This window comes from Haliotis rufescens, unplaced genomic scaffold, assembly GCF_023055435.1.
Source record: "Haliotis rufescens isolate VD_foot unplaced genomic scaffold, xgHalRufe1.0.p SCAF_1, whole genome shotgun sequence".
NCBI lineage: Eukaryota > Metazoa > Mollusca > Gastropoda > Lepetellida > Haliotidae > Haliotis > Haliotis rufescens.
This window is the reverse complement of record NW_025963779.1, coordinates 70,949,660-70,964,273: the sequence shown is the minus strand read 5'-3', so window position 1 is coordinate 70,964,273 and position 14,614 is coordinate 70,949,660. Positions and strand designations below refer to the sequence as shown.

The 14,614-nt window shown below is 42.7% G+C and overlaps 2 protein-coding genes across 2 annotated transcripts in view; both read right to left on the bottom strand.

The window, feature by feature from the left end:
• Positions 1-788: 788 nt before the first annotated feature.
• LOC124126263 (multiple epidermal growth factor-like domains protein 11) lies at positions 789-5,525 on the bottom strand. Its single transcript, XM_048382372.1, has 3 exons — positions 4,151-5,525; positions 1,669-1,771; positions 789-1,420 (listed from the first exon to the last, which is right to left on the bottom strand). The coding sequence occupies exons 1-3, from the start codon at positions 5,517-5,519 to the stop codon at positions 1,177-1,179; spliced, it is 1,716 nt and encodes a 571-aa protein (XP_048238329.1). The 5' UTR covers positions 5,520-5,525; the 3' UTR covers positions 789-1,176.
• Positions 5,526-11,872: 6,347 nt separating this feature from the next.
• Positions 11,873-14,614, bottom strand: part of LOC124126258 (protein draper-like) — a 35,986-nt gene continuing 33,244 nt past the window's right edge. The window contains exons 5-6 of the mRNA XM_048400281.1: positions 12,910-13,012; positions 11,873-12,659 (exon numbers count right to left, since the gene is read on the bottom strand). Of these exons, the coding sequence (XP_048256238.1) occupies positions 12,416-12,659; positions 12,910-13,012 (347 nt within the window). The 3' untranslated portion in view covers positions 11,873-12,415. The remainder of the gene's footprint in view (positions 12,660-12,909; positions 13,013-14,614) is intronic.

The window sequence follows — 14,614 nt, the reverse complement described above, 5'->3', positions numbered from 1 at the left end:
AGACAGGTTTATTATCTGCATTTACTCGTAGCCCACGTATTATACACAGCGTAGGTTTGACCACACAAAAAAAGAATGTGAGTTCCACCTAGATGGTGTCAAATGTGAATACATACATACACGTTATTGATATAGTATGCCTTCCTTGTATGTTGATGGTTAACGTGTGTCATCAATATCAACTTCTGTATCTACATTTAAGACGGACTAAGACAACTGAAAACAAATTTCTGTTGCATGCATGCTGGTAATTGAAACAAGAAACAATGTATTGAAAGTTGATTTTATTGAGTTAAAAGCAGTTTCATAAACACAAACAATATATTCATGTAAACTACTATCTGTTGTTACTAATTAAAACAAATAAAATGGAATTGTTACTGCTGGTGAAATGAGAACTCATTGTTTCTGGTTTATGATCTCCAAGGTCAAGCTCAGAAGAACCTATGGCGATAAGCCAAACTACCGCTTAACTTGCAACTGTACAGAGTTTAGGGGATCAGCACATACAGCTTGACTGCCCAACGTTATACCTTACACATATATTAGGAGATGGAAGCAAAGTTTTGCACCTTATAAGCAATGTATAGATATATACAGGCTCGTGGTCCAATACATTCGTGGAGAGAACTAAAGGATGGTGAGTTGAAACTGGGTTTAATGTCGCGTCCAAGATTATTGCACTTATATAGCGACGTGCATACAGGTGTGTGAGTATGGCTGCTTGTACTAGTCCGGACTGATGCCGATTTATTGTGCTAACACAATGAGATACCATGCCGCAGTTTAACATGAATACCCCACTCAGCCACAGTATACTGAGTCCGAGCCGACCAGTCCTTGTTTTAGCCCCTTAAACCCGAGCGCCGAGCCGAGCCGAACAAGTACCATATTCAAACTCCTTTTGGTATGACGCGGCCGGTGATCGAACCCCGGACCTTCCGCTCTCCGGGCGGACGCTCTACCACTAGACCACGGATACGGTCGGAGCGAACTAAAGTGTCATAAGGCTATGATTGAAGTTCTCCGACTTGATAGAACAGGTAAGTGTGTATGTTAAACATCTGCCCTATGCGTTTACTATAGTCAACGCCGGTTTCAATATGTGGTAGGCAAAAGACGGAACGTCAAATAGAAACTCAACACACAACTCAAAGTATGAAACAAATGGAATATTTAGACCCCTGTCACCCGGACATTATCAAGCGACGGCGGCAGAGCTGTGTACCCGGAAGTACGTGAAGTTGAAGGTGTAAGCGCCTCATATCCTCCCTGGGAATCGTCTGGAATAGTTTCATAGTGAGATTGTCCACTTTCACCGTTCTCGCTGAACTCTTGGAGTGAAATGTCATCCGAATCAAGATGGTCAGTTCGGACAGGGGAGAGATAAATGCCCCTTGGAGATCGAGTGCACTTTTTTCTGGAACATCAAATTCATTAATTAGCAATTTAAGTCACGACCAAGTTTCTGAAGTAACAATTAGGATCTACTGTTAATAAAAGACATTTTATTCCCACCAAGCTATGAGATTGACCATGTTGAAACATTAATGTTAATGTTCAGGGATACATTTCAATGCATTCTTCAGTCTATACCTGCAGATACTTACGTTACTTATTCTTCATGCACTGCTGGACATTCTGGTATAAGAACAAAGGATGCATTACCTGATGATAATGAAGGCCACTACAATTCCAACACCAAAGAGGACAACTCCAATGCATGTCGACAAAACACGGACCCGGTGACGAAGTGACTGTACGTATGACACTGAAAAAGTGGAACATTCATGTAGCTAAACAAATTAGTGAGGGTACATAATTCACAACAGTTAATATACATAGAGGTTATCACGCGAGTGTGTTTTGGGATGGTAAATATCCTGCATTAGGAATAAACATTGTATTTAGCAAGCCTTGGCAAGCTAAATACATAGTGTTTATTCCTAATACAGGATATTTACCATCCCCAAACACACAAGCGTGATAACCTCTTTATCATATAATGTCATTCTTTAATTCTGTGCTCTCACAAACATTACCGAAACATTGCGAGTTTTCCTGGAATGCGCGCATTAATATTTATTACGTCATAGGGTAAGTGATGTGTCAGTCAGACAGTGACAGTAGCCAATATAGTTCCAACTGAAATCTGTTTCTTATCCAGTGGCGAAGCAACATATACGCAAAACAACAATTGTTTTTTATGTGCCTTTCGCGGCAATCCATCGGTCTGTCCGCTAGAGTAACTGCCCTGCCAAAGGAAAGCTACTCTAACCCTAGTCTATGAGACGTCACGGCCACGATCAGACGTTGTTGACAGTCGGTCTGTCCTGTCATAACGTTAAGAAGTGTAGTCAGATGTACACACAGCGACAAAACGAAACAAGGTAACAATTCAAATATATTTCGGCCAAGTCCCTACTTGACCTTTGATGTTTGCATCTCTATCCGCATATGACCCCAAGGGATATCGTTTTTATCCGTTGGCTTTATCCTGCCGAGAAACCTACCCATTATATGACAAAGATCAATATGTTTCGGAATAAGGCAGGATACCTCAGCTATGTAATAATGTAATTATGAACAGAAAAGACTTAGTTCAATGTGTCGATATAGGATTGAAGCTGGAGGTGGGAGTAGGAGTTGGATCAGGGATGAAGGGAGGGCGAGGGTGAGTGTTAGGGCGAGGATTAGGGTGAGGGTGAGGGTGAGTGTGAGTATGAGACCGAGGGCGAGACCGAGGGCGAGGGTGAGGGCGAGGGCGAGGATGAGTGTGAAGTGAGGTGAGGGGGTGGGGGGTGGGGGGTGGGGGTGGGGGTGGGGGTGGGGTGTGTGTGTGTGTGTTGAGGGTGAGGGCGAGTGGTGAAGGCGAGGGTGAGGGTGAGGTGAGGGTGAGTGTTGAGGGTGAGGGTGAGTGTTGAGGGCGAGGGCGAGGGTAAGGTGAGGGTTGAGGTTGAAGAGGGAATTGGAGAAGTTATCTAAGGAGTCGCAAACGTGCCAGAAACCTATGAACGTGGATTCGAATAACACTTCACACTACTAATGTTTTGTAGGTTTCGGCAGGTCATGGGTTTCACCACTGTGGAAAACGTCTAAGACCCGCATCACTTCAAGTCTTTCTTCCAACATACTGCTGACATGTCCTTATATGTCTGAGGCGAGGTTGAGCCTGATTTTACTCGCTTAAGGGCCTGTCCCACCTGGACGATTTGGGTCGCCGGAGCTATACCGGAGCACAAATTTGGCGATTTTCGGGGATCGGTACTAGTACGGCAGCGCAACGGTATCACATCGCTGGGACGGTAGTACACCCTCAGGACATCGTCAGAACATCGGCGAAAACGGCAGGCGACGGTAGAAAATTTAAACATGCTCAATATTTCCGCCGTTGCGCTACCAGAGCGAGCAACGGGAGTACACCGGGACTTCAAGGGCAGTACTCCGGTATGGCTTCGTTAATGTCAGTAGAGGAACGGTAGCGCCCCGTAATGGATCGGCGCTCCCCGGTGGCCTCAATGTGTACCGTACTGGTACCGATGTGATACCGTAGTACTACCGAATACCACCGAAGTAGTACCGATGCGCCGCCGATGTGATACCGGAGCTCCACCGTCACACCGTTGTCCTGCCGATGTACATCGGTAGCACATCGGTAGTGCATCGGCAGCGCAACGGTATGACTCCGCTATAGCTGCGGTCAACGGTGGTACATCGGTATAACATCGGCGGCGCATCGGTAACACTAAGGTGACAGAAAAGTGGTATTCTGTAGCACATCGGCTCTTACATCGGTAGGACAAAGGTAGAACAACGGGAACGCCGGTACTACATCGGTATTGCTACTATTAATTTTGATTTTTCAAGTGCTTTCTCGCCGGAGCTCCGCCGATTTTCTCGCCGTTGTTAAATATTTGCTCCGGTTTATTCCCGGCGAGAAACATCGGTAGTGTGTGACAGGCCCTTAAGCTTAAATGACAAAGTACAGACGCAGAGATGACAATATGGGTCCATCTGGGCCTAATTGTCGATGACTTAAAATAAACGGGACAATATCCTGAATGTAAATTTTAAACCTTTTCAGAAATGATCGATCAGTAGCTTGAACAACTAAGTCTTGACTCCAATATCAGCATATCACTCATCTTACCTTTGCACAGGTGGCCGTGCCAGCCTTCCACACAAGTAACACAGTCGCCGGTGTTCTGCTCACAGGTATCACATCTCGATGGACATGTTGTAGAACAGCTCTGGCCATAGTAGCCATTCTGACACCCCGTACATAAGCCCGCCGCGTTACATCGGGACATCAGACAGCGACATGACTGATTACAGTGTGGACCATACAGTGCGTCTGTGCAACCATTTGAACATCTGCCAGTGAAGACATCACACATAGTCCCGCTACACCCTGGTGGACATGGAGTGTCACACTCTGCCTTGTACCATCCAGTGTTACAACCGTAAACACAGGTTCCGTTACTTTGAAAACACAACGAGGCACCATTTTGCCTCAAGCAATTTCTGCTGCAGGTGTAGTGACATTCGCGTCCATACAAGCCTGGTTTACAGCCGGCTATGCACAACCCATCTGAGATCTTACACCTCCCATCCAGGCAACCGTCGCACTCTTTTTTACACGTGTTTCCAAAATAACCAGGTTCACATGATGTGCAGTGACTGGCATTCTGCTGACATTCAACACAATGTGGAGGACATGACATCTTACAGTGTGTTCCTCTGAATCCCTCCCTACAAGATAGACACGATCCACCATCTCTGTTGCATGTACCAGCAGAACAGTTGTCCGGACATGTGTCACTACACGTGGCTCCATACCAGCCCGATACACAACCATAGTCACATTCCCCAGAGGTCTGACTGCAACTTGTATTACGGCACTTTACATTGCTATCTCTGTTACACTGTCTCGTGGCACATCCAGCAGAACAGTTTTTGTTGCATTGGTCGCCATGAACGCCACCCACGCACGCCATGCATGTTCCGTTCTGATGGCAGTTTGAATGTCCACAGCTGTAACTGCAGGGGGTGTTGCATTTCAAATCGTGCCATCCACTGTTGCAACCTTTCAAACATGTACCTATTCTTGAACAAGATTGATTAGCACATTCTCCACAGATTTCATCACATTTTGGTCCGAAGTATCCTTTCTTACAACCATCAACACAGATTCCAGAGGAACTACATGTCTTGAATCTACAGTTGGCATGGCAGCGTTGTTCACATTTACCTCCATAGAGGCCTGGTCTACAACCACACAGACAGGTTCCAGTTGTTCCGTGACAGTTTGAGGATGTATCTGTACAGTTATTACAGTTGGCAGCACATGTGTCATCACAGAACTTGCTATACCTGTCCCGTGTACAGTTTTCACATTCTCCAGACAGTGAGTGACATGTACCACCCAAACACCCTTTGTTGCACTGATGTTCACACTTTGATCCCCATTTACCGTCCAAGCATTCAATTTGTGTACAAGTGGTGCCATTCCAGTACATACCAGGTCCACAGTCTACAAAAGAAAAGAATGTTATTTTCGTGGTATTAAGCCAATTCAATCTAAAGTTCATTGATCATGTTTTCGGAGTTTATACACGATGCTGTTGTATTTGTGTAAGAGTATGCCAAGTGCGGTTGTGTTAACCTCCGTCCGAACGATTTGGGCTGCAAAAACCAGCCTCCGAACTGGTTACAGAATATTCCTCTCCTCGTATTGTTGGCATATATACCAAATGAAGTATAGTTGGTGATTAAAAAGGTAAACAGTAAACAGTGATGAAATACATTTGATAATTCTTCTTAGAGCTTTGGCATGTCATGGTTGTTCATGTAGTTTAAAGACAACTCGAACGTTGAATTAACTGTTTTTTTCACTTTTCGTAAACAAATAGTATCAAGCATGGTGTTCATCCAAAACATTTAATGGTATTGATAGCTGATGATGTGATAAATTTAAATATGATTATATACATAATCAACTTTAACAAAAAAATATTCTTGAAAACTAGGAGACCGCTGTTGGAAGCGAAAGAAAACACGCTTGTCAAGTATTAAAAATGTCCCTTTGCAAAACGAACAGTCTCGATTGACAAGGAAACATTTCCGAGAGAATAACAAACGGCAACAAGTGACATCAACTCCATAAACGACCGTCTGTCATTATTTTGCCAAAAAAGAACGTCAGTAGTTTGTATACGAGCTAGTCATCTACGACAAAGGGAGACATTTCAGGGGGAGGTAACTCTCGTATGACAATGGTTCCGTCAAAGTGTTATGTTCACTGCAGTGAAATATCAAGTGTTGAGTTCACTGCTGTGAAATATCAAGTGTTATGTTCACTGCAATTATAATAACACTTTTCTCAACTTCGGAAAACTCAGTCTTACACACTGGAGTATATATTAACAGTTATATTCGTTAAATACACAACTGCTGATGGATATCTTAGACATCATATCTTAGAAAATCAATATATTTGTTTTCATCGGCACACATTTATATTTCAAACATGGTACTGGTCACGTGGTTGCAAATATATTTCTTACCCCAGTCTACATTGAAGCAATTTAGGTTTAAAGCGTTGCAGGAATGAGTGATTGTTAAATAGACATAATCAAATTAAGCAAAGGTTCTTTCATGTTTCAGTTCCAAGAGCAAACTCGGTATACTTTCTTTTGCCTCTCAGTTTAGTTCAGGTTCGATGTACATTCACATGGCTCTACTACATCAGAAAGAAGAAAACATTAAACCTGTTGTTTTGCAGCGTCCACACGTCACCGGGCACGAATCTGCCATACCAGGGTTGTCACAGTTGACGCCTTTACACAAAGCTAATGCATTCTGGCATTTTGAATTGTCTGAAAGATATTAACCAAACAAAATCATGTGCAAGATATATTGATGTTGAAGTCATAAGGAAAACAGTCAGCGTCTGTATTACTTTAGACCGCCTCCGTAGTCAAGAGGTAGAACGTTCGCCCGGAGAGCGGAAGGTCCTGGGTTCGATCCCCGGCCGCGTCATACCAAAAGACGCTAAAAGATGGTACTTGTTGTTACCCTGTCTGGCGCTCGGCATTAAGGGGCTAAAATAAGGACTGGTCGGCTCGGAGTCAGTATACTGTGTCTGAGTGGGGTATTTATGTTAAACCACGGCATGGTATCTCAGTGAGCTAGCACTATAAATCGGCATCAGTCAGGACTAGAACAAGCAGCCACACAAACACACACACGTACATGCACGTCGCTATATAAGTGCAATAATCTTGGACGCGACGTTAAACCCCATTTCACCTCACATGTATTACTTTAACGTTACTGTTATGAATTTGCTTTTTGCAGTTTCTACAGGACAATAGATCCTGGAGACTATAGATGTATTTTTTGACACAATGACATGCAGAGTGATGTACCTTTAGCAAGACCGGATTCGGCTTCCACCAGTATGCATGCAGACAGGAAGAGCACAATACACACCTGAAAGGCAGTTTATTTTACATGATGATTTCGGATGATAATGGCTCATCTCACTGCACAGATTGAAGGACGTGACAAGACACGATAATAAATCACCAGCATCAACTAAACACAATGATGCAATATACTGGAAATAACAGACTGAGGTTGTTCAAAGCTGTTCATTTCGCACACTATGACTACGGGCAGTGTATTCATGGCCAGCTTTAAATAATAATGCATTAAGTGAGTGAGTATGGTTTTACGCCGCTCTTAGCAATATACCAGCAATATCACGGCGGGGGGCACCGGAAATGGGCTTCCCGGGTTTTCGGGGTGACGATCGAACGCTTTAACCACTAGGCTACCCAACCGCCAACATAATGCATGAAGCAAGCAATAGTTCACAATCAAGTAATCAAACGTGAGAAGAAACCACATCTAAATAATCATAATGTAAAGCACCAACCTTCATGTTTTCTGCATATACAGCGTCCTAAGAGTAATAAGCAACAGAGAAAGAATAACCAGACGCTGTGTGTGTATACTGATTTAAACGTTTCCCTGCACAGAATGCGGAATAGATTTATCACAGAAACTGAAATAATCAACAAGGAAGAAATATATATGTAGCTATACACATTTTAAGCATGGCATAAAAAAGCAGGAATTTGCTTTCAAGTTTTTTATAACGTTACCGTATATTTTCATGATGACAGGGATGGGCATGTGACCATATATTCTGACAAATGCTTTTTGTGAACTATTGCAATCCTCTGTCATCAATTATCACATACCATAAGTATTCTATGAAAATAGCAGCTGTCTCAAGCTACCATGATACCATAAATTCAATTCAATTATAATACTGTGCTGCCGGAATTGCACAAAATGATGGAGAGCGGAAGTTCAGTGTCTCGATCCCCGGCCGCGTCAAAGTAAAAGACGTGAGAAGATGGTACTCGCTGTAACTCTGACTGGAGCAACTACTGGTCGGCTTGGAGTCTGTATACTGTGCTTGAGTGTTGTGTCAATGTGAAACTGCCGCAAGGTATCTCAGTGGGCTAGAATATACACAACACATTAGTCCGGAGTAATACAAACAGACACACACGCACACGCACACGCACACGCACACGCACACGCACACGCACACGCACACGCACGCGCACATGCACGGGTGAGATATTTGAGAAGATATTTGAATTTGTAACATTTTGCGAAGAGCTCGTTCCTGGCAGTTCATGTACAATATTCTGTTTTTACTTAGAACTTCAGAGTGACAAAAACTATCCACAAGACTGTATGACAAGAGGCATGACTTCAACGTCCCAATAGTCAGCTTTGCCTTTATGTCATGCAAATTTACAGCAGCTACAGCCTTGTTGAACACATCAGTGACAAATATGATTCTTACCCCAGTCTACATTGAAGCAATTTAGGTTTAAAGCGTTGCAGGAATGAGTGATTGTTAAATAGACATAATCAAATTAAGCAAAGGTTCTTTCATGTTTCAGTTCCAAGAGCAAACTCGGTATACTTTCTTTTGCCTCTCAGTTTAGTTCAGGTTCGATGTACATTCACATGGCTCTACTACATCAGATAGAAGAAAACATTAAACCTGTTGTTTTGCAGCGTCCACACGTCACCGGGCACTTATCTGCCATACCAGGGTTGTCACAGCTGGCGCCTTTACACCAAGCTAATCCACAAGACTGTATGACAAGAGGCATGACTTCAACGTCCCAATAGTCAACTTTGCCTTTATGTCATGCAAATTTACAGCAGCTCCAGCCTTGTTGAACACATCGGTGACAAATATGATTCTTACCCCAGTCTACATTGAAGCAATTTAGGTTTAAAGCGTTGCAGGAATGAGTGATTAAATAGACATAATCAAATTAAGCAAAGGTTCTTTCATGTTTCAGTTCCAAGAGCAAACTCGGTATACTTTCTTTTGCCTCTCAGTTTAGTTCAGGTTCGATGTACATTCACATGGCTCTACTACATCAGATAGAAGAAAACATTAAACCTGTTGTTTTGCAGCGTCCACACGTCACCGGGCACTTATCTGCCATACCAGGGTTGTCACAGTTGGCGCCTTTACACCAAGCTAATCCACAAGACTGTATGACAAGAGGCATGACTTCAACGTCCCAATAGTCAACTTTGCCTTTATGTCATGCAAATTTACAGCAGCTCCAGCCTTGTTGAACACATCAGTGACAAATATGATTCCCGTGTCTTTTCTAAAAATGGAGCAGGATAGGTTCTCCATTTCGCGAACACCTGGTCTTATCAATATAATAAGTTATACATTTGAAGTTTACATGATATACGGCTTTTCCACATGACTGCGGAATTGACTGTGTTCTTGAAATGACGTAAAGACTGACGGACTACTTCCACATTCCTGTTGGAACCCCTTACAATTCCGTAGCATGAATACACACAGAAGCGTTTTTTCTGATTATTGAGACCCTTTCATCTTGAATTCAGAGTTTTAGTATGGATTGAGAAACGTCAGAGAGTTTGATTGCATGATCGTTCACGAATATCCTCGCTCCCACTCATCCTAGTGAACAAACCGAAGAAATGCACATCCAAACTATCATAGCATTGACTCAATCCGTGTCTAGGCTAACAGTGACAGTCTACAGCAATCTATGAATTTATCTTAGTGTCTATTTGACACATCTTTTGTCCTCTTTAAATGATCAGCCAATTGATCAGTGATGACTAAAACATGCAACCGCCACAGGTCCATTAACAACTTCCGAAATCTCCAACGTCACGTTTTCGTGTCGGCCATTTTGGCGTCTTGTAGTTGATGTAAATGTATAATTATGATCCTCTGCCATTGTGACTGACTTACTGAGGTAGTTCTTAACAGTCCTCATCTCATCCTTTCTCATCTAATGGTGATATGATTTGTATACAAGTCTTCTGTCAGGTGTTTCTGAAGGGCAAGATGTGCATACACACGCTCATGTCTCTCTTTTTGAGGAACTATGTTATTCAACGATACAGCTGTTTTTGTATAGCTATCAGTGTAAACATGACGTCACACGTTCTAAATAATATTGTGCACTGATGTAGGCCTACAACCATTGAGGTGAACAATTGTGATAAAATAATATATATTGATAATTCTTAATTAATAGTGATTCATAAACCCATCCGATAATATAGTCGGCATCGCACAATCGTCTTTGTTTTTGGCAGAGATTTCTTATGAGTATAGAATGAATTTTGTCGCTTATATTTGTCACAGTTCAACTTTGTTGTATATAATCATGACAGGTCATGTTCATGTGGCATAACACAAGACGCCACAATCCGCTGTGTAGAGTTGCATCCCTTAGCTGTACGAAAATATGCTAGTCGAGGGTTCGAATCCTTGCTGTGCCCCACTTAAAAAGTTCTTTGATGTGTAAGTAGTGTATTCTTTGCCACAGGCTTCTCCAGAAGCAGTAAACGCTGTCATATTACGCTAACACGCAGTGATATAATTGTAATAGTATTCAACATGTAATATCCAATTTATTCACATGATAATTCGGTAGTATTTAGACGTCTAACTCTTTGGGTTTCACGTAATGTATGCATGTCACAACCTTTCGATGTCAACTGTCGGACTTGAATATGTTTATATTTGACCCAAACGAATTACAAACGTTATCAAAACGTTACTAGAGTCGCCGAAATGCTGCAAACCTAAGTTCCAGAACACAAGTGCGTCACCCGTATGAAATACATCATCACCATCGAATAACCATTTCTTGCTTGTTCCAGCCTCTGCCACGATCAAACATGGGTGTATACTTTCTTTTGCCCGGCAGTTTAGTCTTTTAGGAGGTTGGTGATTAAGGACTGACAATAACAAGAGTTAGATAACTTGACGTGAGAAGACATTAGTGCTTAAAAGTTGACTTTTCACCCTAGCATTGATACCTGATATGGATATGCTGCGTATAGTCGAGTAAGTGAGAAATTGAATTTCACTTCACCTTTAGCAACTTTCAAATTAAAACGCTCATTTCCAGAGGGGTTTATTATCTGCATTTACTCGTAGCCCACGTATTATACACAGCGTAGGTTTGACCATACAAAAAAAGAATGACAGTTCCACCTAGATGGTGTCAAATGTGAATACATACACACACGTTATTGATATAGTATGCCTTCCTTGTATGTTGATGGTTAACGTGTGTCATCTGTATCAACTTCTGTATCTACATTTAAGACGGACAAAGACTATTGAATACAAAATTCTGTTGCATGCATGCTGGTAATTGAAACAAGAAACAATGTATTGAAAGTTGATTTTATTGAGTTAAAAGCAGTTTCATAAACACAAACAATATATTCATGTTAACTACTGTTGTTTCTAATTAAAACAAATAAAATGGAATTGTTACTGCGCTCGGCTGGTGAAATGAGAACTCATTGTTTCTGGTTTATGATCTCCAAGGTCAAGCTCAGAAGAACCTATGGCGATAAGCTAAACTACCGCTTAACTTGCAACTGTACAGTTTAGGGGATCAGCACATACAGCTTGACTGCCCAACGTTATACCTTACACATATATGGGGAGATTGAAGCAAAGTTTTGCACCTTATAAGCAATGTATAGATATATACAGGCTCGTGGTCCAATACATTCGTGGAGAGAACTAAAGGATGGTGAGGTGAAACTGGGTTTAATGCCGCACCTTTATAGCGACGTGCGTCCGGTGATCGGACGTCGGACCTTCCACTCTCCGCTCTGAAAAGGCTATGAGTGAAGTCATCCGACTTGATAGAACAGGTAAGTGAGTATTTTAAACATCGGCCCTATGCGTTTACTATAGTCAACGCCGGTTTCAATATGTGGCAGGCAAAAGACCGAACGACAAATAGAAACTCAACACACAACTCAAAGTATGAAACAGATAGAATAATTAGACCCCTGTCACCCGGACATTATCAAGCGACGGCGGCAGAGCTGTGTACCCGGAAGTACGTGAAGTTGAAGGTGTAAGCGCCTCATATCCTCCCAGGGAATCGTCTGGAATAGTTTCATAGTGAGATTGTCCACTTTCACCGTCCTCGCTGAACTCTTGGAGTGAAATGTCATCCGAATCAAGATGGTCAGTTCGGACAGGGGAGAGATAAATGCCCCTTGGAGATCGAGTGCACTTTTTTCTGGAACATCAAATTCATTAATTAGCAATATAAGTCACGACCAAGTATCTGAAGTACCAATTAGGATCTACTGTTAATAAAAGACATTTTATTCCCACCAAGCTATGAGATTGACCATGTTGAAACATTAATTTTAATGTTCAGGGATACATTTCAATGCATTCTTCAGTCTATACCTGCAGATACTTAGGTTACTTATTCTTCATGCACTGCTGGACATTCTTGTGTATAAGAACAAAGGATGTATTACCTGATGATAATGAAGGCCACTACAATTCCAACACCAAAGAGGAAAACTCCAATGCATGTTGACAAAACACGGACCCGGTGACGAAGTGACTGTACGTATGACACTGAAAAAGTGGAACATTCATGTAGCTAAACAAATTAGTGAGGGTACATAATTCACAACAGTTAATATACATAGAGGTTATCACGCGAGTATGTTTGGGGATGGTAAATATCCTGCATTAGGAATAAACATTGTATTTAGTGAGCCTTGGCGAGCTAAATACATAGTGTCTATTCCTAATACAGGATATTTACCATCCCCAAACACACAAGCGTGATAACCTCTTTATCATATAATGTCATTCTTTAATTCTGTGCTCTCACAAACATTACCGAAACATTGCGAGTTTTCCTGGAATGCGCGCATTAATATTTATTACGTCATAGGGTAAGTGATGTGTCAGTCAGACAGTGACAGTAGCCAATATAGTTCCAACTGAAATCTGTTTCTTATCCAGTGGCGAAGCAACATATACGCAAAACAACAATTGTTTTTAATGTGCCTTTCGCGGCAATCCATCGGTCTGTCCGCTAGAGTAACTGCCCTGCCAAAGGAAAGCTACTCTAACCCTAGTCTATGAGACGTCACGGCCACGATCAGACGTTGTTGACAGTCGGTCTGTCCTGTCATAACGTTAAGAAGTGTAGTCAGATGTACACACAGCGACAAAACGAAACAAGGTAACAATTCAAATATATTTCGGCCAAGTCCCTACTTGACCTTTGATGTTTGCATCTCTATCCGCATATGACCCCAAGGGATATCGTTTTTATCCGTTGGCTTTATCCTGCCGAGAAACCTACCCATTATATGACAAAGATCAATATGTTTCGGAATAAGGCAGGATACCTCAGCTATGTAATAATGTAATTATGAACAGAAAAGACTTAGTTCAATGTGTCGATATAGGATTGAAGCTGGAGGTGGGAGTAGGAGTTGGATCAGGGATGAAGGGAGGGCGAGGGTGAGTGTTAGGGCGAGGATTAGGGTGAGGGTGAGGGTGAGTGTGAGTATGAGACCGAGTGCGAGACCGAGGGCGAGGGTGAGGGCGAGGGCGAGGGTGAGTGTTGAGGGTGAGGGCGAGTGGTGAAGGCGAGGGTGAGTGTGAGGTGAGGGTGAGTGTTGAGGGTGAGGGCGAGTGGTGAAGGCGAGGGTGAGTGTGAGGTGAGGGTGAGTGTTGAGGGTGAGGGTGAGTGTTGAGGGCGAGGGTGAGGGTGAGGTGAGGGTGAGTGTTGAGGGTGAGAGTGAAGGTGAGGGTGAGTGTTGAGGTTGAAGAGGGAATGGGAGAAGTTATCTAAGGAGTCGCAAGCGTGCCAGAAACCTATGAACGTGGATTCGAATAACACTTCACACTACTAATGTTTTGTAGGTTTCGGCAGGTCATGGGTTTCACCACTGTGGAAAACGTCTAAGACCCGCATCACTTCAAGTCTTTCTTCCAACATACTGCTGACATGTCCTTATATGTCTGAGGCGAGGTTGAGCCTGATTTTACTCGCTTAAGGGCCTGTCCCACCTGGACGATTTGGGTCGCCGGAGCTATACCGGAGCACAAATTTGGCGATTTTCGGGGATCGGTACCAGTACGGCAGCGCAACGGTATCACATCGCTGGGACGGTAGTACACCCTCAGGACATCGTCAGAACATCGGCGAAAACGGCA

What these genes read in the sequence shown, in the direction of transcription:
- LOC124126263 (XM_048382372.1), bottom strand. Translation starts at nt 5,519, where the DNA reads ATGTACTGGAATGGCACCACTTGTACACAAATTGAATGCTTGGACGGT. An exon ending in GCACGGCCACCTGTGCAAAG is followed by an intron (nt 1,772 to 4,150) that starts GTAAGATGAGTG and finishes CCACTTTTTCAG; the next exon opens with TGTCATACGTACAGTCACTT. An exon ending in GTGGCCTTCATTATCATCAG is followed by an intron (nt 1,421 to 1,668) that starts GTAATGCATCCT and finishes TTGATGTTCCAG; the next exon opens with AAAAAAGTGCACTCGATCTC.